General features: G+C 43.2%; 1 protein-coding gene across 1 annotated transcript in view; it reads right to left on the bottom strand.

The window, feature by feature from the left end:
- Positions 1–771: 771 nt before the first annotated feature.
- vash2 (vasohibin 2) overlaps positions 772–25,550 on the bottom strand; it is a 99,388-nt gene continuing 74,609 nt past the window's right edge. Inside the window, exon 7 of the mRNA XM_078404880.1 lies at positions 772–3,190. Coding sequence (XP_078261006.1) covers positions 3,118–3,190 — 73 coding nt within the window. The 3' untranslated portion in view covers positions 772–3,117. The remainder of the gene's footprint in view (positions 3,191–25,550) is intronic.

The raw sequence follows: 25,550 nt of genomic DNA, 5'->3' as shown, positions 1-25,550 counted from the left end.
AAGGATATTTAAAACTGCATGAACATAATAACGTATGCAATGACCTAAGTGGGAGTAGACAGAGTGCCCCCCAAATCTACATTGACGTTGAGTAAAATCAGTTCTCCTTCACCCCTCCCACTTGGACTGCTATGTGCCCAAAAGTGACCACCCTCAGCAGAATTTCCTTTGAATTTTACAATCAGATGGCACGATGGTTAACTAACCTTTTGATTCAATAGAGATCTTGGAATTACGGTGGGCAAATGCATCGAGCATCAGAACGCAGCCATGATAAATTGGTGACTGCAATAAGAGACTTGGGAAACATTCTGTTCATATAGCAATTTGACTACTTGTGCATTGGAAGAAGCTCTTCATTAAATCTATCATTCAGAATTATGAAGTGGATAGTTTCGGCCATCAGTTCTTTGTTTCAGTTCTTTGTTTTCACTAGTGGAATGGAAGTTGAAAGTTTTTTTGTTCAGTTAAGTAATTTGATAAGGCAGCAAAAATGGCTGCCCCAACTATTGAATTGAAATAACTTAACAGGAATGCAGATATTGTTTAGACCATGGGCAGGGATGTAACTAGTTGGAAAGTTCAGAAAAATATATAAAGCATATACTAACATTTTTGTCAACAAAGTTGCAGCTAAACCAGAAGACTACTATCATATCCAATTTAGACACAAAATGCTGGAGTAATCCAACGGGTCAGGCAGCAACTCTGGAGAAAAGGAATAGGTGATGTTTTGAGTCGAGACCCTTCTTCAGACTCAGTCTGGAGAAGGGTCTCGACCCGAAACATCACCTACTCCTTTTCACCAGAGATGCTGCCTGTCCCACTGAGTTACTCCAGCATTTCGCGTCTATCTTCAGTGTAAACCAGCATCTGCAGTTCCTTCCTACTTTATATGCACAGATGCATTTAGATGCACAGAATCTCTTGCCCAGAGTGGGGAAATTGAGGACCAGAGGACATAGGTTCAAGGTGAAGGCAGGAAAGATTTAATAGGAATCTGAGGGGTTACTTTTTCACACAAAGGGTGGTGGGTATAAGGACAAGCTGCCATAGGAGGTTGGAACCATCCCATCGTTTAAGAAACAGTTAGACAGGTACATGGATAGGCCAAATTTGGAGGGATTTGGACCAAGCGCAGGCAGGTGGGACTACTGTAGCTGGGATAAGTTGGCTGGTGTAGGCAAGTTGTGCCAAATGGTCTGTTTCAACACTGTATCATTCTATGACTCTATATCCCACTTGCCAACTGCCTCTCTCTAGCAAATCCAGCGGGTCCAATCAGTACAACTGAGGAAATTACACCTTTGCCTGATTTCCAACATCAAAGATGTCCGTTCTGAACATTAGCTCTTTGCTGACGACAAACTCTGGCAGAGGTCAGCAAGCTACAATCCTGCCACCACCTGTGTGATCGTTATTCACAGAATTTCAGCCCTAAACATTTTGGGATATGTCACTGCATTGATTGGTCACACCTAAGAGTGGTTCCTGCAATTGTAACCAGATTTATCCCAGGTTTCCAAATTAAAATTAAAATTGCATAATCACAAAAAAAAGCCAGACTTACCTCAATTACAATTGCGACAAAAAGCACAACTGAGAGTTCTGCATGGAGCATCTCATCATTCTTAGCAACTGATTTGTCAGGAGATTTGTCAGTGTGAAAAGTCCAAAACATTTCTTGAGAAGGTCTCATTCTTAATGAACATGCAAGGGTAATGTTCGGCTTGAAACTGCAAATTTGAGATTTTCTGCTCTCCCTTGGCTTCATCTTTTCCCATCTCCAAAACAAGGCCTCTCACCTCCCCACTGCCGCACACTGTGGGGGGGGGGGGGAATTAATTACAAAATATTCTCACTGGTTATATGGAAGATTTCTTAAGATATCAACTTGGAGCCAAAGCTTATTTAATTGCCTTCTGGTGTGATGGTGTGGAATGGATATATTAAATAGTTATCTTCTCTTTGTGACAGAGTGATTAGTTTAGTTTAGTTTAGAGATAAAGTGCGGAAACAGGCCTTTCGGCCCACCAAGTCCGCGCCGACCAGCGATCCCCGCATACTTACATATCCTACACACACTAGGGACAATTTACACATACACCGAGCCAATTAACCTACATACCTGTAGGTCTTTGGAGTGTAGGAGGATCTCGAAGAAAACCCAAGTGGTCCCGGGAAGAACACACAAACTCCATACAGACAAGCACTCTTAGTCAGAATCAAACCCGGGTCTCTGGCGCTACAAGCGCTGTAAGACAGCAACTCTACCACTGCGCCACCATGGCCGCCCTAGATAAAGACATTGTTAGATAAAGGCTCAACTCCAGTACACCATAGCTAAGCTTTATCTACCCAGGGCTGCATTCTTTCCAACTTCCATTTGATTACATGATGAAGACATGACTGTTCATAATGAACCTCTATAACCCAAGGTTAGTGAGGACAATTGTGCCCCTGCTATAAACCTCGCCGAGATCAGGAAACCTACTAAAGACCAGAGGCTTTGCTGGTTAGAAATGCTATATTTACCCACCGAAAATGCCCCAAAATATTGGGGGGGTTTTCCATTCATCCTCGTTACATTAAAAATTCTTCTGAAAACACTTAAAATTATCACGAGCATTTGCTCCTGAGCTTGGTTATTCATTTTCATTGGCTATTACTGGTACTGGAAAGTAAACCTTTTTTTCCCCCTTAGCAGGTCTCTATTGCTTTATTTCACTTGAAGTTACTATCTATTTAGACCCCCAAATATCAGCCATGACTTAGCATTGAGGAAGCACCATCGTCTAATTTCCAGTCAAGTTTCAGCTGTGGGATTGACACAATAATGCCCCCCCACCCCCCAACAGCACGAATCAGTAACCTGAACATTAATCACAGTGCTGCAGCTGGGGAACAGATTCATGTTGTGTTACTTTTAACAAAATACACAAGATACATAGATTAGTGCACCTTTTTTTTTGACCTATCGGGTTTCAACACTGTCCAAAGAGTACGCCAATCATCATAAGTAGCTTTCATCCATTAAAATAAGGACTGGGCACAAAAATACATGGAAGAGCACCATTGCAGCTCGTGAAATGTAACAGCTTTCACTCCATGGCTTCTTTAGATGCGGATTTGATATCCAACATCATTCAGTGTGTTGAGTTCTGCTGGCTTCCGATCTGTTATGGCAGGCCTGAAAGGACAACATAAATCAAAGGCTAAGAACTGGATTTGACTGTAGAATCCATGAACACACAGTTAATACTCATATCAATCATCCACACTATTCATTGAACACTGAAATTTGTAATAGGTAGTAATCATTGTGACCCAACTTACCACTTGGTTAAACTACACAAGGGTGGTTTTGATGTGGGACCATTGCTCTGAAGGCACTATGATGCAGAACCAGCACATGTAAATACTAGCACCATTCAGAGATAGGGTTGGGTAGCAGTTCTATTTAGGACAGAGACCAGTTTATTATTTTCAGTTCAACAGATTAATGTAACAACATAGGAAAGCCTGCAAATGTGGGAATCTGGATTTAAAAAACAGAATACTGTAAGAACTCCACATCGACTTATACTTTTTGTCTCCACAGATGCTGTTTGACCTGCTGAGTTATTCCAAGGCTCTGTTTTTGTTGGGGTAGCCATGTGCATGCACTCAGGCACAGCAATCACTAAAGTTCACACATGCGTTAATCTAGCGCACAAGGCTAGATTTAATGTATGAAAATAACTGCAGATGCTGGTACAAATCGAAGGTATTTATTCACAAAATGCTGGAGTAACTCAGCAGGTCAGGCAGCATCTCGGGAGAGAAGGAATGGGCAACGTTTCGGGTCGACCCGAAATGTCACCCATTCCTTCTCTCCTGAGATGCTGCCTGACCTGCTGAGTTACTCCAGCATTTTGTGAATAAAAGGCTAGATTTAAAATCAGCATGTACATAAAAACACCCGACGTGCTCATAAACATCATAACACAGCCCTGCAATGCCCAGAGTGGGGCAATGCTGTGGGTGCCGAACTATGGCTGATTTGTTGCATTTATTCCTTCAACACAATGGATGATTTTCATTGCAGTTTTATTTGGCAACAATGCTCAAAATACTGAATGCACTTGAAGCGGAACCTCACACAAAAGCAAAACAAAAAAACACATGATTAGGAACTATGGAAACCTGTGCATTGAGGCTCACAGCCATCATAGCCAGTTCTTACGCCTTTCAAACATAGAGATAGGTGCATTTAATTACCTGCGTGTAAACATATAATCTGCATTTTTCTCTATTCAAAATTCACACAATTAAGCATAAAGGACATAAATAAATTGACAGATTTTCAGAAATTAGGCATCAATTTATTGGCCATTCACTTGATCATCATTGCCTGCACAGTCGATGTGTCATTTTAGTTAATTAAAATGAAAAATGTCAATTGACTTTAACTCAATCATAAGGCAGACTTATTTCAATAAGTTAATATTTACTTAATTAGTACTGGGAATGGAATTTAAAACATAGGTATGGTATAGGTGTGGTGAATATTGAATCTAGTTTTATTAACAGATGTGGGCTCATCCCGAGAACGTAGCAAACATTCCTATGGTTCTTTCATCGCTTGAAGTAAACACATCAACCACATGATTTTCCACTGGCACGCATCACTGAAGCAGTACAGGTAATGTCTCCAACAATTGATGCCTTTAGAATTTGCATGGGTGGCACCTGACAAGTGACTTTTCTATTATCTATTTTTAATAATGCAGCTTAACATTTAAAGAAGACAACAAGTGAAGACTCGTTCAAATAAATAATTACTGAATGTCTTTGAATGTTGAGAAGTTAAAGGTTGATTTGTAAATGATCAGATATCTTGACAGCAGGTGTCTGGTTTCTTACAGTATCTCAGTGACCGTTTTATCATATCATATCATATATATACAGCCGGAAACAGGCCTTTTCGGCCCTCCAAGTCCGTGCCGCCCAGCGATCCCCGTACATTAACACTATCCTACACAATTTAGGGACAATTTTTTTAAACATTTTACCCAGCCAATTAACCTACATACCTGTACGTCTTTTTCTTTTGAATAGACTGACAAATAATAAACTGTACACCCATTACAGAAACCATATGGCAGAATTACCATGAAAATTCAATTTTCAACTCCATTCCCATAGGATTTGCATGGGACCACTAAAAAAAGTTATTGAAAGACATTAGCCTTGATTTTAACTCTTTGCATGTTGAAAAGTGGCAAGAGTAATGGTTAAAATGATATCGAGTGTTCAGCCACTCCAAGCCTACCAGATTTGAGTACAGGAGCAAAGAAGTCCTTCTGCAGTTTTATAGGGCCCTGGTGAGACCACATCTGGAGTATTGTGTGCAGTTTTGGTCTCCTAATTTGAGGAAGGACTATTGAGGCAGTGCAGCGTAGGTTCACGAGGTTAATGCCTGGGATGGAGGGACTGTCATATGAGGAAAGATTGGAAAGACTAGACTGGAGTTTAGAAGGATGAGAGGGATCTTATAGAGACGTATAAAATTATAAAAGGACTGGACAAGCTAGATGCAGGAAAAATGTTCCCAATGTTGGGGGAGTCCAGAACCAGGGGACACAGTCGAAGAATAAAGGGGAGGCCATTTAAAACTGAGGTGAGAAGAAACTTTTTCTCCCAGAGAGTTGTGAATTTGTGGAATTCTCTGCCACAGAGGGCAGTGGAAGCCAATTCACTGAATTAATTTAAAAGAGAATTTTAAATTCTCTGAATTATATGAATTTAGATAGAGCTCTAGAGGCTAGTGGAATCAAGGGATATGGGGAGAAGGCAGGCACAGGTTACTGATTGTAGATGATCAGCCATGATCACAATGAATGGCGGTGCTACCTCGAAGGGCCAAATGGCCTCCTCCTGCACCTATTTTCTATGTTTCTATGTTTCTACGTTTAACCCACCACTTGCTTGTTGTTCCACGCAAGAGACAAATACTAGCAGAAAGAGCGAAGAATCTTCTTTAAAAACACGCTGTTATCGTAGATTGCCTCTGCCTGTTCATGTCCCACCAAATTAATTTCCACCTTCCTCGACTCCATCCTATCCCCCCTGGTCACATCCCTCCCCACCTATGTCCAAGACACCTCACATGCTCTCTGCCTCCTCAATAACTTCCGTTTTCCAGGCCCCCACTCCCTCATCTTTACCATGGATGTCCAGACACTCTACACTTCCATCCCCCACAAGGATGGTCTTGAAGCTCTCCGTTTCTTGCTCGACCGTAGAACCAACCAATCTCCATCTACTAACACTCCCCACCGCCTAGCAGAGCTTGTTCTTACCCTCAACAACTCCTTTGACTCCTCCCACTTCCTCCAAACCCGAGGCGTAGCTACGGGCATTCGCATGGGCCCTAGCTATGCCTGCCTCTTTGTTGGGTACGTCGTACAATCCCTGTTCCAGACGTACACTGGCCCCATCCCTGAACTCTACCTCCGCTACATTGACGACTGCATTGGTGCTACCTCTTGTACCCATGCAGAACTCACTGGCTTCATACATTTCACCACTAATTTCCATCCTGCTCGTAAATATACCTGGACTATCTCCGACATCACCCTACCGTTTCTGGATCTCACCATCTCCATCACAGGAGACAGACTAGTGACTGACATCTACTACAAAACCACTGACTCACACAGCTATCTGGACTACACCTCTTCCCAACCTGTCTCCTGTAAAAAGTCTATCCCCTACTCCCAATTCCTCCGTCTGCGCCGCATCTGCGCCCAGGATGAGGTGTTTCACACTAGGGCGTCAGAGATGTCCTCATTCTTTAGGAAACGGGGCTTCCCCTCTTCCATTATAGATGAAGCTCTCACTAGGGTCTCTTCTACATCCCGCAGCTCTGCTCTCACTCCCCCTTCCCCCATTCGTTACAAGGACAGAATCCCCCTTGTCCTCACCGTCCACCTACCTCGCAAGTGTATCCAACAAATTATCCTCCAACATTTCCATCACCTCCAACGGAATCCCACTACTAGCCACATCTTGCCATCTCCTCCGCTTTCTGCTTTCCGCAGAGACCGTAACTCCCTGGTCCACTCGTCACTTCCTACCCAAACCACCCCCTCCCCAGGCACTTTCCCCAGCAACCGCAGGAGATGCAACACCTGTCCCTTTGCCTCCCCCCCTGACTCCATCCAAGGACCCAAACAGTCTTTCCAGGTGAGACAGAGGTTCACCTGCACCTCCTCCAACTTCATCTATTGTATCCGCTGTTCCAGATGTCAACTTATTTACATCGGCGAGACCAAACGCAGGCTCGGCGATCGTTTTGCTCAACACCTTCGCTCAGTCCGCCTTAACCAACCTGATCTCCTGATGGCTGAGCACTTCAACTCCCACTCCCAGTCTGACCTTTCTGTCATGGGCCTCCTCCAGTGTCATAGTGAGGCCTACCGCAAATTGGAGGAACAGCACCTCATATTTCGCTTGGGCAGCTTACAGTCCAGCGGTATGAACATTGACCTCTAACTTTAGATAGTTCCTCTGTCCCTCTCTTCCCCTCCCCCTTCCCAGTTCTCCCACGGTCTTCCTGTCCCCACCTATATCCTTTCTTTGTCCCACCCCCCCTGACATCAGTCTGAAGAAGGATCTCGACCCGAAACCTCACCCATTCCTCTCCAGAGATGCTGCCTGACCTGCTGAGTTACTCCAGCATTTTGTGATACCTTCGATTTGTACCAGCATCTGCAGTTATTTTCCTACTGTTATCGTAGATAATCAATCTGCAAATGTAGTTGGACCAAGAGTAAAAGTATTGACATCTGCATCAGATCAGCCAATAAGGAGACGAATCATGAACTAGCAGAGGTCAAACAGATAACTTTTACATTTATTTTTGTCACCTTGAGAGTCTTGGCTTTCCCTTGGCCTGAGTTTCTCCTCCTCCCACTTTTATGACAATCACATCTAAATCCCGTCTCACAAACAGAAGATAGACACAAAATGCTGGAGTAACTCAGCAGGACAGGCAGCATCTCTGGAGAGAAGGGATGGGTGATGTTTCGAGACGAGACCCTTCTTCACCAGTGTCTGCAGTTCCTTACTACCCACTCTTTCTCTCCAGAGATGCTGCCTGTCCCGCTGAGTTACTCCAGCGTTTTGTGTCTGTCTTCGGTTCAAACTAGCATCTGCAGTTCCTTCCCACACACCCCCTCTCGCTAACAGCCCGGTCTCTGCTACCTGTCAGCAAATCCCCAATTCCCAGCCCAGCCACATTGAATTGGGAAACTTTAAGAATATGAAGTCTGGCTGTTCTTCACGGATCATGGAGTACTAAAGAATTAATTCCCGTTCTCCTCAGAGACTAGACAAAAACCAGCCCGTCTAATTATTTCCTTCGTTGCATTGCAAACATCAGTCAAAAACCTGGTTCTGCAAAATATTATTATATTATTTGTATTTTAAAGCTACAGTCTTCTTCTCCCAAACGGTACTGGGAAAGGATACAATCTGACCAGATTTGAGAGGTTATCAGCACAGTTGATTGTGCTGGAAACTCTGTACCATCATAATTACAAAGCCACAAAGCTCAAATGTGTGAAGAAGCATTCTTTGGAATGTATATACATATCTCCTGGATTTGAACTGGATCTGAAATGTTATTCCTTTTAATAAATTTACAAATCAATGCATGCTACATTCAACAACACAGTTAACTGTGCATTATATGCATTTACATCGAACATAGAATAGTACAGCACAAAAACAGGCCAATTGACCCACAATATCTTTGCCGAACATGATGTCAAGACCATCAGTAACCTAGCTGCACTTTACCCATATCCCTCCATTCCCTGCATATCCATATGCCTATCTAAAAGTCTTTTAAATGCTACTAATGTATCTGCTTCAACCACCACCCCCAGCAGCACTTTCCTGGCACTCACCACCCTCTGTGTAGCATCTGCTGATCGTAAGTGCAGAGTAAATATTTCACCTAACATTAAATGTGACAATAATGGGCCACTGGCATTCCTTCTTCTCCCACTGCCAGTCTCATACATATCTGGCAGAATAAAGATATAAGGCAAGGGGGGGGGGGGGGGGGGGGTGAATGCAAGAAGTGCCTGCTCACACTAACTGTGCTGGTAAATTAAAAGGGATAATGGAATAAGAAAAAGTCTAGGTAAAAGATTCTGTCACCTCCATCATTTCAATTCGGCCACTGGGTAGAGTCTCACAGCTTCCATTCTAGTCAGGATGAACCCCATGTGCTGCAGAGCCTGTGCTGCCCCTATGCCAGTGAGCCATTATTGTTTGGTTGTTTACAAATTCATTCTACAAAAGAAGTGGAATATATTCTCAGTGTGCAGGAAGTAACTGCAGATGCTGGTTGAAACCAAAGTTAGACACAAAACGCTGGAATATGTCAGTGTGTTGCACAATGTGTCATTGCACCTGATGTACATGACACTAAACCGCATGGTTGGCAGTGGACACGGACTATTGGTGGTGACACGTGTATATTAACAGAGGCTGTTTATGGATGAGTAGGGGAATTGACGATGTGTTCACTGCCCTTCACTGCATATGCAAGATTGTAAACTTCTGAGGTCACTAAATTTGGGATATTCGAAGTCTGACCCTTGGCATCTGTTCCTGATTCTTTTGATGCATTTGGCACAAAGACAGTCGGAGAGATCAGAATGTCCGTGTTTGAAAATCTAGTGCTCAGGGAAAATTAGTAGGGGAATGTAATCGTGCTGTGGGTTGCCGTTGATTTGATGGCTGGAATTATCTCCTTTGGTGTTGTGAGGAAATATGGAAATAAAAGCTCCCTTGCAGCCACAATATAGTTTGCCTTTAAGTGGTGGAGACTGGTTTTAGTTATTGCAAGCTAGGCTTACAAGAGGCTGTATTTGAATATGAGCGCACTACAGAGGCAAGCAGCCAAAGAACAGTGTGGTAAACAATCATGCAAACTGGCCTTCTAGATGAATACATTGCCAGATACCAGGGGTCTAAATTGGCGAAGAATGGTACTTGGGTTTTAGCCTTGTGGTCCTTTAAAATGTCGAGGGCTGTAAACAAGTTAAAACTGTGATAACATAAGCAAAAGTCCATGCAAGAAAAGAAAGAAACTGACAGTCAAAAGAATCTTTTGAGCATAAGTGATTTTAAGAATGTGTGGATGGAAGCAAAAATAATCATCAGCAGAAGCTCCCTGGAGAGCCTGTTATATATAGAGTACTCCACACCCGTATTATGGGATTCAAACAGTGATGTGCTGAAGAGTTAGAAACTGCACCAGCCACTTTAGCAGCACACAGTCTCTGACAACAGTTTCTTGGTAATTACTGGCTTTTCTCTGTAGAGCACCTTTTAATTCTTAATATTTTCTTTGAATAATTTTGTGGATTGAATCCATTGCTGGCAAGGCCGACCCTTAAGGCCCTTCTGAGGTTGTTGTAAAGCCTCCACCTGGGATTGTCGCAGCGTGCATGTAGCGAGCAGGAAAATGAAGAGATTTGACCCTGCCACCACGATTAAAGATCGGTGAAATATTAGGAATCAAAATTCTCAGTTTTGTTATTCTACAATGAGTATAAGATTGGTGGGCTCTGGAGGAAAAAGGCAGAGCCAGCAGAACAAAAGTGCAGCTCGTTTGCCTCCCTTATTGTGGATTCCCTAATAAGGACAACACTCAGCTGCCAGAGGGCAACAGCAGACAATGCAGATGACTGCACACAGCCGTCAGGGTTATTTGCTCAGGTCAGGTCGGACATGCACAGAGTCCGCCAAAAATACCTCAGACCGCATGCTTCATGTAGCAAATCATTCTCTTACATCAGCAGCTCATGGAGTCATTGAGCTTTACAGGGTGGAAACAGGCTGACCAACATGCCCCATCTACATTAGTTCAATCAGCCAGCGTTTGGCCGGTTTCCCACTAAACATCTTATCTACGTATCTGTCCAAATGTTTTTTTAAACGTTGTTATTGTTCCTACCTCAACTAACTCCTCTGGCAGCTCGTTCCATGTACCTACCACCCTTTATGTAAAAAGGTTGCCCCTCGGGTTCCTATTAAATGTTTCCTCCTCACCTTTAAACTATGTCCTCTGGTTCTTGATTCCCCTACTCTGGGTAAAAGACAATGCAGTTACCTTGCGTGTATTAATTTTCTGCTCCATCTATTAACAGCTTGGCTAATGACCCTATTGAACAAAAAGAGAAGGCGACATTGTTCAACATAATTTAAATTTTGAACTCTTAATTGTTGTTTTGAACAACACCAGAAAAACACATTTAGATGTTTCCATCTGCTTGAAGGCCTTGAACACAAAAATAAAATCTGCTTTTAGGCAAATTTTTTAAAATAGCATGCCGCAATTAAGGTCTAAAAAAGACATGTTTATTAGAAGTGCTATTGTGCAGTCTTGCATTTCAACCATTTTTAGATGAATGATTTCACATTTTGTGATTTTGGAACTGATTGGACACTAATTGGATCAGTAAATTTGAATTTACTCTGCAACCTTCTCAAATAACTCTTGTTTGCCAAGGGCAGATTATAAGATGTGCCTGTGTAAGGCAATTGTTTTCAAATGTTCTATTACGATCCTCTGCAGAACCGATTCATTCCCCCGAGAATCACTGCCTTAATTTCAGGATGAAGCTGCCAAAGGAAACCATTGTCGTCCTTGCAGACATTTATATTAATTGCATTGCAACAGAAATAACAACACGGATCGTGCGACTGTATTCCACGTCCCAAGATCGTGGGATTTACCCAGATTTATCCAACTGCTGCAGCTTTGCACTGATGAATACGTTAGGGATACAGCCCACCAAGTCCACATCGAAAAGCAATCATCCCCTACACTGGGACTATCCTACATACTGGTGACAATTTACAATTTACAGACGCCTATTAACGTACAAACCTATACGTCTTTGGAGTGTGGGAGGAAACCAGAGCACCTGGAGAAAGCCCAGGCGGTCACAGGGAGAACGTACAAATTCCGTACAGACAGATAGGGCAGAGCTAACCTTCACAGCCATTCCTGCTCTCAGACAGGGGAACGTACCCAGTAAGCCTACCAGTGCCAGATTAACATAGTAGCAAAAGTAGCATTTGCTACGGGCCCTGCACTTTCGAGGGCCCTGTACTAAATGCTTCCAAGCTAAATGCTTGAAAGCGGCATCCCACTGAGGGAAGCTGTGTTGTGCGCGTCGCTCCCCAACCGCCGCGGTTTGAATATGTTGGCGGGGATGCGCGGACCAATGGGCTGCCGGCGCGTCACCGCCTAACCGCCCAGTCTCCGGCCCTCTTACTCCACACACCAATGGCCTCTCCCAAACACCTCACTCCTCCAGACCTCTCTGCTCGAATATTGGCTTTGTCTCCCCACACATCCCGGCCCTCTCACTCCTCACTTCGGCTCGAGACCCTTCTTTCAACCATGTAAAAACACGTACCACAATGACTAACCTTCACTTCCAGCAGATGAGCATTTCAACAAGCTTCGATGGGCAATATGGACACTCACTCCTCACAATAATCTCCTATTTATCCTCAGTCGAAATTGGCAGATCAAAGCCCTCAAGTGTGTACTGGGTAATGCTGGAGATTATTCACCCAAATAATTTATTGGAACAAAGCACTGATAAGCATTTCCACATGCATCCAACCAGGGGGTGAATGGGAAACATCCTAGCATGGTCCTCTTTGGTTGGAGTGTTGGATTTCTAGATTAGCCAAGAAGGAACAGCTTTGTTTCATAGTTCATCTTTGCAGAGTTCATCCTGAAGTCACCCCGATTCCAAAGAAACCCTCTGCACCCCGTCAGGAGGACTGTTGCAAGTTGTCCAATGGTCAACAGAAAAGCTCAGGTTTGGAGTCTTCTCCTGATAACTGTAGGCTCGGGGAGTTTATTGAAGAGAGGGTCCACCCAGTCAAGGTGCTGCTGGTCTGTTTATCATTCAGGTCTGGTCACAATGCAGCAGGATCACAAGCATCTGTTTTGTATATAGGTTTGCTCTTTCAACATATGTGACACACACGTTACATTCTACTACATTAAGACGGCCACGGTGGCGCAGTGATAGAGTTGCTGCCTTACAGCGCTTGCAGCGCCGGAGACCCGGGTTCAATCCCGACCACGAGTACTGTCTGTATGGAGTTTGTACGTTCTCCCCGTGACCATGTGGGTTTTCTCCGAGATCTTCGGTTTCCTCCCACATTCCGAAGACGTACAGGTATGTAGGTTAATTGGCTTGCAGTATGTGTAAACTGCCCCGAGTGTGTGTAGGATGGTGTTAATGTGCGGGGATCGCTGGTCGGTGCGGACACGGTGGGCCGAAGGGCTTGTTTCCGCGCTGTATCTCTAAACTATAGTTGCAGGAAAAATCCAACATTTTCCTGTAATGATACTGTACTATACATAAAAATACACTGTTACATTCATAAGCTTTCAACAAAAATTCTTATACAGTATCTGCATAAACATTCCTTGCTCAGAGAAAGGATTTATTTTTCTCCAATACTAGATAACTTGGGACAGAAGTATTTTGCTGAAAGACTGTTCACTGCCAACTTACCATACAAGTATGCAAGAAGGAACTGCAGGTGCTGGTCTAAACCGGTTAGATACAAAGAGCTGGAGTAACTCAGCGGGACAGGCAGCATCTCTGGAGAGAAGGAATGGGTGACATTTTGGCTTGAGACCCTTCCTCAGACCATTTGAGTAGCCCAACTGACAGAAAGACCGTGATATTTAGTTTGTCAAACTGGAAGAGCAGTTTAGCTACTTAATCCCATCCACATGTAAGCAATATCTCTCAACCAACTCTTTTGTTCAGATTTGGAAATACTAATAACTCTTGGAACTCAATTTGATCAGCTGCCAGGAAACCTATACAAAACTGGATGAATAATTGAGAAATACAATTTAAAGATGCAAACACAACTGGCATTTTCCATCATGAAACTTTAAGGTAATCAACTCATAATTTAACATGTGCCAAATAATTCCTAGCTCTCGCTAATCTTTGGAACCATTATCATGCAGAATTATTTTGTTGCTTTAAACCATACTTGGTTATCTAGAGGGTGGTGAATCTATGGAATTCTCTGCCACAGAGAAGGCTGTGGAGGTCGTCGAGGGATATTTTTAAAGCAGAGATAGATAGATTCTTGATTGGTATGGGTGCCTGGGGTTATGGGGAGAAGGCAGGAGAATGGGGTTAGGAGGGAAAGATAGATCAGCCATGAGTGAATGACAGAGTAGACGATGGAGGGTAGATCCCCTAATTCTGGCCTAATTCTGCTCCTATCACATATGACCTTATCACTCTGGAGGGCAGATCCCCAGCATGCTGTTGGTATGCATTAGACAAATGTAAACATCTAACGTTGATGATAGAGGAGATAGATTGGGCATAATTAGCCAGATGAGCCTCTTCCTGGTTTTCGTGAAAAGACATACCTAGCCAGTGTTGTAATTAAAGCAACTCAACTCGAGGCACAGCCAGTCTGGACATTAAGTCGTCAGGACTGGTGCTGGGTGTTGCCTGTCCCGCAGTCTCTGTTGTACTCCGTTCTCTCAGTTGTTTGATATCAGGTGGAGTGGTTCGAACTGGCAGCCCACTGGCCTCTGCGATGGTCAGGATCTCAGAGGAAAGCTGATATGGGTATTCACCTGGCGCTTTGGCTGAATATGGTTCTGACTGTCCCGCCTTCATTTTTAGCACTGATGTAGTGGGTCTTGCCATCACTGGGATGGTGCAGGTTATTGGAACCTCATTCCCCCCATTAGCCTTTCAACTATCCACCACCACTCACAACTACATGCAGTGGGGCTACAAAGCTTTGATCTGATCTGTTTTTAGGGGGTTTGTTTATTCATTGCATTCTGTTTTCCTTGTCGAGCCGGCAGGTCATTCTGTGATGAACTTCACCAGGTTGGCATTTCCTCTTTTTGTTTACTGGATGCTGTCCATTCAACTACGGTTGATTACATTGGTTTGAATTAACAGTTGAGTAAGAGATATGCTCGGCCAGAAGGTTACACATTTTTCCACTTTGTAGGATCAGGGTATCACTGGAAAGCTAGTACCTACTGCCAATACCCTACTTGTCATTGGGAAAATGGTATCAGTGAGCAGCCATCTTGAATTGCTGCACACTTTCTGTGAAGATACTGCCAATTTGTTATTGAATAAAGTGTTCCATGATTTTGAGCTAGTGATTATGAATCAGTGATATATCTAGTCAGGATATTGTGCAACTTGGAGGGGGATCAATGGTTCAAAGGTGCTTTTATTGTCATGTGTGCGAAGTACTATCACAGTGAAATTATTTTATTTACAGACAGCCCAGTAATTGCCACACCACCAATCCTCGATTAGCAATTAATAATAATAATAATAATAATAATATTCATTTATTGTCATTGCAACGAGTACAGACATAGTCTACTGAGCCTGCACGCAAGAGGCGCCGTGTTTTGGCGCCATACATCAGATACTTCAGACGTTCTTGTGATAGAGATCACATGTAAGTAATTCATTACATTTTGTAAATGCCATTCTCAGCAAAGCAGCCTGCCTGAGACCGCATCTGTCACTGTAAACATTAATTGTGGTGCATTGCGCCACAATGCACCATTGCAGGTGCAGTGCACCACAATGAATGTTTACAGTGACAGATGCGGTCTCAAGCAGGCTGCCTTGCTGAGAATGGCATTGAACTTCCTAGAATTGCAGGAGTCGTATTCCTCAAAGTAAGTGAAGACTATTGCTTCACAGCCTTGGTTTGTGCCTTGTAGATGGTGGGAAGTCTTTCGGGTAGCAGGAGTTGTTAGTCACTACTGGGTAATTAGCCTGAGCCACAGTATTCCTCGGATAACCCAGTCAAGTCCCTGATCAAAGATGATACAGTAGGGGCGGAAATAATAGTAATACATGAAATGCCAAAAGTGGTTGCATTCACACTTATTGGATATGGCCATTGCCTGGAACTTTTGTGGCATGAATATTACTTCTTTGAACATTATCTAGGCCTTGTAGTTGCTTCATTTGTCGAGGAGTCTTACCTCGACGGAGATGTGATTTTTTTTTCTGTATCGTGGAGCTGGCGGCCTTTGCTGGAGACCGACTTCGGGAACTCCAATTGCAGGAGCCTATGGACTTTAACATTGTGGAGCTCGCGGTCCATGGTTAGAGACCGACTTCGGGAGCTCCAGCCGCAGGAGCTACAACCGCCCCGATCGCGGGAGCTTCGATCGCCCTCCTGACGGATGGATGTCCCGACCGCGGGAGAAAAATGAGGGAAGAAGATTCAACTTTATTGCCTTCCATCACAGTGAGGAATCTGCTGTGGTGGATGTTTATGTTAACTTTTATGTAGTTGTGTGTCTTGTTGCTTTTTTTTTAGTATGGCTGTATGGTAATATGATCACTGTACCTTAATTGGTACACGTGACAATAAAAGACCTTTGAAACCTTTGAACCTGTGAGTGTGTGAATGGAATTGAAAAATGCACTCTCTCATCTTTGACCTCCTGATGGAAGGTCACTGATGAGGCAGCAGATGGTTGGGCCCAGAACACCACAGTGATGAATTCCTGCAGTGATGGACTTAGGTTGGGATGGTTATCCATCAGCAATTATAACCACTTTCCATTTTGCAAAGTATCACTAATTACTGGCATGCCTTCGCCGTGGTGTCCTTTGAATTGTCTACAAAATCCCTTGATGCTCTGTGCTTCACATCAGCTCTTTCACCTTGATCCACACTTGGACCAGGGGTTGGATGAGGCCGGAGGCTGGGTGGTCCCGGTGGAACCAACCTTGGGCATTGGTGATTAGGTTATTGGCGAGTAATTGGTGCTAGGCGGCACTAATTGTGACATATTTCATCACTTTGCTAATGACTGGATGGTAAATAGTCAAATGAGACTTGTCATTCTCTTAAATGAACAGCAGCACACCTGAGCAATTTTGTACATTGCTGGATAGATGCAAGTGCTGTAACTGTACTGGAACAGCTGGGCGGCACGCACAGCCGGCTCTGGTGAACAGTTCTTCCACACCGCAGGGCAGCACAGTGACGCAGCGGTAGAGTTGCTGCCTTACAGCGCCAGAGACCTGGGTTTGATTCCGATTATGGGTGCTGTCTTTACAGAGTTTGTACGTTTTCTCTGTGACCACGTGTGGGTTTTCTCTGGGTGCTCCGGTTTCCTCCCATGCTCCAAAGATGTACAGGTTCGGGGGTTAATTGGCTTCGGTAAATTGTCCCTAGTGATCAGGATAGTGAACTAGTGTATAGGTCCTCTTCCCTGAATTCCCTAGCTTCTATGAAATTCTCCAGAGTGAAAAGAAACAGGAAATATTCATTTCAGACCTCACCCATCTCCTGTGGCTTTACAAGTTGTTCTTTTGATTGATACCCTGCAGCCAATAGTCAGATGCTTTCAGTGGTGGTCAAGTTCACACACTCTCTCAAGAATAATCAATATTGATGTTGAATATTTCACCCCAGTGAACATTACACCCCAGCGGTATGTACATTGACTTCTCTAACTTCAGATAGTCCCTGCTTACCCTCTCTATCCCCTCCCCCTTCCTGACCCGCAGAATTACTCCAGCTTTTTGTGTCTACTTTCGATATAAACCAGCATCTGCAATTTCTTTTCCTAAACAGGATACTGATAGGCAGATCTGCTTTTGAAAGACTGAGAAGTAAAGTGTGGGAACGAAGAGCAACCAGCCTCAAGAACAAGCTGAAGGTGTATCTTGCTGTTGGCATTCCCACCTTACTCTATGCTTAGAAGACATGGACAAGTATACAGCAGACGTGCCACACAGCCTGGCCACTTCCTCATGACCCGTCTCTCCAGAATACTTTACACCAAATGATGAGACATAGAAACACAGAAAATAGATGCAGGAGTAGGCCATTCAGCACTTCGAGCCAGCACCGCTATTCAATATGATCATGGCTGATCATCCTAAATCAGTACCGCGTTCCTGCTTTTTTCCCATATCCCTTGATTCCGTTAACCCCAAGAGCTAAATCTAACTCTCTCTTGAATACATGAGACATGATTCCAGACACCCAGATTATGTCCCAGACAAACATCCCCATTAGTTACACATTGTTGAAAAAATAATCGATCAGGTGGGCAGGACATGAATGTCTGACGAGAGAATACTTAAGCAGCTGCTTTATGGACAGCTAACTGAGGGCAAACAATCACATTTGTTTGCCAATCACAATGGAAATACATTTGGCCAGGTACATGGATGGGAAATGTTTAGAGGAATTGGGGCTAAACATGGGCAGGTGGGACTAGTGTAAATGGGGGATCTTGGTTGGCAAGGGCAAGTTGAGCCAAAGGGCCTGTTTCCATGCGAGAACAATCACATGGTGGATTAAAAAAAGGTCCGTCCATGAAGAGTCTGAACATTAACACATACCATTGGGAAGCAACAATGGATCGTCCCATTTGGCACACCAGCATTTGATGAAGCTTTGATGGAAGCAGGCTAGACTAGCATGGACAGATTTTTTTTGTTAATCAGCAAGGTGAGTTCCAACATAACACTGAATTCCAAAATTCCAGCGAAGTAGCTTTTTCAAGGTTGTTTATAAGGCCACGGTATAAATATAAATGATTATTATTAATTAAGACTTTTTTCCAAACATGATAAAAATTGATCCTACAATGAATGCTGCAAAATAGGGTCTTATGCAACAAACACCCATTCAGGAAAACAGTTTCTTCCCCAAACTATTGGATGACTCTCCCATAAACTAGAGTATAATCCTGATCTTCCAACCTACCTCATTGCAGACTTGCACATTCTTTTTTAATCTGTACTTTCTCTGTAACTGTAGCATTTTAATGCAGTGACATTATGTCCTGCGCTCTGGCATTCTTTATTCTTTTTACTTCCTGCTGTACTTGTGTATGGGTCGATGGTACGATACTCATGTATAGTATGATTTGATTTGATTGGACAGCACGCAAACCTGCCACTGTATCTTGGTACAGGTGACAATAATTAACAAAATAATACAAACGTTTAAGACTCCTTAGTCAAAGTGAGAATTTTGTAGTCACGTATAAAGCCATCAAGGCTTCCATCATCTCTTCTTCAATATTCTCCACAACAATTATTCAATAAAGCTTCTCCATAGGTCAGCTGACAAGCCTACCCGTACATTCTGTCCTCATAAAATATTATTTATGCATCCACCTCTCACACTAACACACCCACCAAGAAAATGTATCCCAGATTTTCCAACTCTTGCATCTGGTTACCCCACTTCTTCCTCAAATACCATTTATTAAAGTGACTAACCCTGGTTGAATAAAGAGTGCAAAGGCGCATGCCTGGAGCAGTACCAGGCTGGCCTGAAAATTAGCTGCTATCCTAGTGAATCAATAACACTGATGGTGGGCGTCTGAGGCGCCTGACAAGATGCGATCCAAGTGGCGGAAGAAGCGTATGCACAGATTGAAGTGTAAAAGGCGAAAGATGCGGCAGAGGTCCAGGTGAACTGCTGACCAGACTATGTTGAATCTTCCTTGGCAAATGGATTCTGGACATTTCTGCTTTGAATTGTTGCTCTAAGATCAACAATTTATGTAGATGTTTTGGATGCTGGTCATGAAAGAGCCAGAACATTGGACTGTTGTAGTTCTGTGCCAAAATAAAGTGTAAACTAGTGTTTGGAGACAAAAAACCCCCCAACAAACTGGGCTATAAACGTGTGAGGACAAGAAGCAACATCCTGTAGATCAAAGCTCCCCGTAACCTGCCAAATGCAAATATGCATCACGATGAACAATTAAGCAGCGAGAAGAACTGGATGCTCTACATCCGACCCATACTCAGTGTTAGCTGTGCTTATCATGCAAATATCCTTAAACAAAAGGTTATAGAATTTGCAAAGACCTTCATGTAGAATGGATGAATGAGTGGTGCAGTCGAACTCCTCTCAAGACCCCATCGTCACAATTGCCATTGCTCATTGCACCCGATTAGCTCCAACGTATCATCAGAAAATGGCCGAATGGATTAGGCACCGCAAATGTTCTCGGCCCTGACAGTACCCTGGATGTGCGGCCATTGCTGCTGAGTCAGAATTGGCTGCATCCCCAAATAATTTAGAGATACAAACTGGAGTCTGCCCAAAATACAAAATTGTCCAGACATGCCCTGACACAAATAATATGATAAATCCAATGCAGCAGCTAAAAGCCTATCAATCTTTTGCCAATCATTAACAAAAGTGAAAGAAAGACTTATCAACAATACTATCAAGTCCACTTCCTCCCCAAAACATATTCATTGGTCCAAAAGCAAAATACTGCAGATGGTAGACATCTAAAATAGCAAACATTAGAAATATTCAGCAAGGAGACAGCATCTGTGCAGAGATATCACCTGTTCTACGACCACCTGTTCTACGACCACCTGTTCTACGACCACCTGTTCTACGACCACCTGTTCTATGACCACCTGTTCTACGACCCCTGTTCATTACAGTGGTTTCCAGTTCCATCACGACATCTCCAGTGCCAGACTATTTTATAGCCATAATCCAAATCTGGACATTAGGGCTAAAAGTTTGCTGGTGAGGGGCAAATGTCTCAATGTAGCCACAGCAAACTGATTGGTATCAGGTGATAAATGGACCATATCCAACACAACAAATTAGTAATGTGTAGGAAGGAACTGCAGATGCTGGTTTAAACCGAAGTTAGACACAAAATGCTGGAGTAACTCAGAGGGACAGGCAGCATCTCTGGAGAGAAGGAATGCGTGGCGTTTTGGGTCGAGACACTCTTCAGACTGGAGTCAGGGGAAAGGAAAATGAGAGATATAGTATGTATGTAGAGAGATATAGAACAAATGAATGAAAGATATGCAAAAAAATAACGATGATAAAGGAAACAGGCCATTGTTAGCTGTTTGCTAGGTGAGAACGAGAAGCTGGGGGGGTGGGGGGGGGGGGGGGTGGGGTGGGGGTGGAGAGAGAGGGAATGCCGGGGTTACTTGAAGTTAGAGAAATCAAATATCATACCACTGGGTTGTCAGCTGCCCAAGCAAAATATGAGATGATAGTAATGTGCTTGGTGGAGGCCACTGAACCCTGGTGTAGTACGTTACTGTTATATCTAACCCATTAAAATGCACGTTAAAACAAACATATATACAACTAGTACATCTAGGATGCAGTTTTCACCTTGCACAGGATACACTGAAGAAACATGTGAGTACTCAAATTGTGTCCCCCATCACTTGGAGAACCAAGGCAGCATACAGAGCAAACCAATGTCACTTGGAGAACCAAAGGCAGCATACAGAGCAAACCAATGTCACTTGAAGTCATGTATCATCCTCACTAGGGCTTATCCCACTCCTCTTTCTGCTGCACTGAAACGTTAGAATTGATTACTTATCTCCAATTCCATATTGACCGCATCAGCTCAAGAAAACCAACACCTTCTAAATGACATCTAAAGGGAGGCAAATAATGCCAGGAAGCATAAAACAAACAGAAATGCTGGGAATACTCAACATGCCAGGCTGCAACTTTGAGAAGGGAAACAGAGTTAATGTTTCTGGTTGAAGACCTGAAACATTAGCTCCATTTCTCTTCCCATAGATGGGGCCTGACCTGCAGAGTACTTCAAGTATTTTTTATTTTTTATTTTAATGGCTCACATAACAAGAATGAATCCAGTTCAATCTTGTGCAGGATCCTACTGAGGTTTACGGTAAGGGCTACTGATGAATCCGTGTCGCCGGATGAAATCTTTACATTGCTGAATGATGAAAACAGGAGGGTCACATTATTCAGCTTCACTCAAAAACGGATTGACTTTGAATGACATGACTTTCCTGTCAGACTCCATGTTGTTGTTATGAAAAATAGCTTCACAAAGATGCTGTATAGTTGTGACAATATTTCCCTAAACCTCAACCTTCCTGCAAAAAATTGTTGATTTGTTTACTTTCAAACTGACGATAGTAGATAAAGGCCTAATATTATGTAATATATTAAATGAGACTGCCTTGATGTTATCCCACTCCAAGAGTGTAAAATTCTTGAAGATGTTATCTTGGTAATTCCTCTCAGGTTAAAACTCTGCAGGAATGTACACAAATAGTCTGAGAAAATGCACACAATTATAACGTAGCAGAGACAAAAAGCATTTAATTGCAGGGGCTCTTTGTGTGATTGATTAATATTGAAGTTGCCTTGCCTCCCACTGTCACTGCAATCCCACAGGAATCTGCCAGCCTCTACCGAGCTCCCTTCAAACAGTCACCTGATTGATAGCTTGTACAAGACAAGGTCAAAGAATTGATGGCATAGCACAATGCAAGGCAATTTTCACAACAACTGTGCTAACTGAAGTGAGTGGAATTGACTAAAAGATGACGGAGACAAGAATATTTTTAGATTCATTTGTCAAAGGTCAATGGAAGATTGTGCTGGATTGCATCAAACACCAGTTAGAGTCATGTGCAGCTCTGGTCAGTAAATAGATGGGATTTTTATAGCACAGAAAAGGCTGAGAGGAGATTTAAAAGAATGTTGCCCAACTGAGATATTTTAGCTCTGAGGAGAGAATGGCCGATCTGGGGTTATTTTCATTAATAATGGAGTATGAATGAGGCTTAATTGCGGTATATAAAATTATGAGGCCTAATATTTCAGACACTTGAAGAAGATAGATGAACAGATAAAAGTGGAAGGAGATAAAACAATGGACAAAGGCAATATGGGGTGGGACTGCAAATGATTAAGGAAGTAAATGGATTGCTTCTTCTTGGCTTACTTTACATTCTAGGCAAGTTCTCATCCTCTCCGGCTCCAGAAAAGCTCATCTTAAAATTATTTTGGAAAAGCACATTTTAAACACTAGCGGTGACCACACTATGGGATATTGCTTCATATTTCTCCTCGTTAAAACAGAACAACAAAAGGAGACAGGAGCAGATCACCCAGCCCCTCAAGCCGACCTCACCATGCAATACAATCATGTCTGATTCGCCCAGGCCTCAACTAGTAGAAAAGGTCAGATCATCCACAATTTATGTCCTCCTAAGCATTTATGTTTCAATAAGTTCACCATCCATTCTTCCAAACTTTAAAGAATATAGATTTAATTTCTTTAGCTACTCATGATAAGACCACCATCTCATCCCAAGAATTAGTGGAGTGAATCCCTTCTGGACTCCAAACTCGGTATTTACTTTACTCTCCAGGACTGTGTACAATTGTGACAATATTTCTTTAATTCTCAACTCCAGCTTTCTTCCAATAAAGGCCATAACGCCATTTGCTTTCCTAACCATTTGCTGCACATGCCTGTTAATATTTTGTGATTGATGGATAAGGATAAGATCCCTCTTCACTTCACACATCTGCAATCTACCATTTAGATAACAGTCTGACTTTAGGTTCCTCAGAGTGAGAGTCATAGAGTGATACAGTGTGGAAACAGGCTCTTCGGCCCAACTTGCCCACACCGGCCAACATGTCCCAGCTACACTGGACCCACCTGCCAGCCTTTGGTCCACATCCCTCCAAACCTGTCCTATCCATGTACCTGTCTAACTGTTTCTTAAATGGTGGGATAGTCCCAGCCTCAACTACCTCCTCTGGCAGCTTGTTCCATACACCCACCACCCTTTTGTGTGAAAAAGCTACCCCTAAGATTCCTATTAAATCTTTTCCCCTTCACCTTAAACCTGTGTCCTCTGGTCCTCGATTCACCTACTCTAGGGAGAATCTGTGCATCTACCCGATCTATTCCTCTCATGATCTTATACACCGCTCTAAGATCACCCCATCCTCCTGCGCTCCAAGGAATACCCAGCCTACTCGACCTCTCCCTATAGCTCAGACCCGCTAGCCCTAGCAACCTCCTTGTAAATCTTCTCTGTACCCTTTCCAGCTTGACAACATCTTTCCTATAACATGGTGCCCAGAACTGAACACAATACTCTAAATGAAGTGTGAGTATTTCACACTCTTACTGAAGTGTGTGACCTCATGCCTTCCCACATTAAACTCCACTTGCCAGGTTTTCCTCCACTCGTTCAATCCATTGTGACGATGCGCTCCGGCAAGGGCCTCTCCGATCCCGATCCTGATCCTGATCCCGATCCCGTCACTGGCAGACAGGCTAGGAGAAGCCAATGACCAGCACCACAGACTACGCCTGGCTACCGGAAAACACCGGAACCCTGGACAGAGCTCTGGACTGAGCTGAGCCCACGAGCAACAACTACATCCAATCAGCTGTTATTGGTTTACCAAAGGAGGGTCAGATAGGGGGAGAGGAGTGGGGAGGAGTGGGGAGGAGAGGAGAGGACAGCGTGGACCTTCTTGTCATTACCGTCCTTCACTGTAAATAAACCATATCACGCGAGCTCACCCTGCAACGAGTGTGTCAGTATAGTCAAAGTCAACCCATGGTCATTCCTGACGCCGCACCATTTATATCCAGTTGCACAATCATATCCCACCCACCTATTTTTGTGTCATCACCAAATCTGGATACCTCCTCTGGGTCATTAATATAAATCATACACAAGGTCATAATGAAACTGATCCTTGAGGCACCCACTAGTTGCATCCTTTCAACCTGAAGAGAGCTGCTTATTTGACTGCTTGCCTGACCTGCTGCCTGACCTGCTGAGTTACTCCAGCATTTTGTGAATAAATCGATTTGTACCAGTATCTGCAGTTATTTTCTTATAAAATGCTTATTTGACTCTGTTCTTTGCAATAACTAATCTTCAATCCATGGAGATCAGCACCAGATCAGCTCCCGAGATGCTGCCTGTTACTCCAGCATTTTGTGTCTACCTTTGGATCCACTTACAGGATCAGGCGATCAATGGCGTATCAAACTCGGATCTAATATTGCCTGTTTTCCACCACTGTCCAAGATTGAATTCACCCCTTTTTCTCTTTGTGGTTGGTGAACAATCACACGAAAATAAACTCATCAATTCAACTTTGTGTGATTCTGTGTACTGCTGCAGCTGCAAATTCCTTTCGTCATTCACCACTCTACCCCATAATCGCTTGTCAATATAGATCTGGCACTCAAGGTAGATTGACCCAAGTTTTAAAGGAGATAAATAATCCATTGTATAAATAGGAAATACAGGAAGGTGATTGAAAGCAACTGAAAGAAACAAAAGCAGCACTTATCTAATTGTCAGGTATTGTTTGTGTGTTTTATAATCCATCATAACCGTCAGTAGCAATATATCAGAATCATATATCAAGGTCCATACTTGTCTTTGGTGTGCCCAACCCATTCTAGTAGATATTTAACTTACATTTTAATGAGCACTGCAGTACTTTTTCAACCTAAAGGTAAATGTTTTCATCTTAATCTGTTTTACAACACCCTTTGGTTATAAAATCAATACAACTTCAAACAATTACATTCTTTAGAAAAAAAATTGGTTAAGATGTGGCCTATCCAGCAG

This window comes from Rhinoraja longicauda, chromosome 9 (genome assembly GCF_053455715.1).
Source record: "Rhinoraja longicauda isolate Sanriku21f chromosome 9, sRhiLon1.1, whole genome shotgun sequence".
In the NCBI taxonomy this organism is placed as follows: Eukaryota; Metazoa; Chordata; class Chondrichthyes; order Rajiformes; family Arhynchobatidae; genus Rhinoraja; species Rhinoraja longicauda.
Note: the sequence above shows the minus strand (reverse complement) of the source record. Positions and strands in the feature narration are given on the sequence as shown.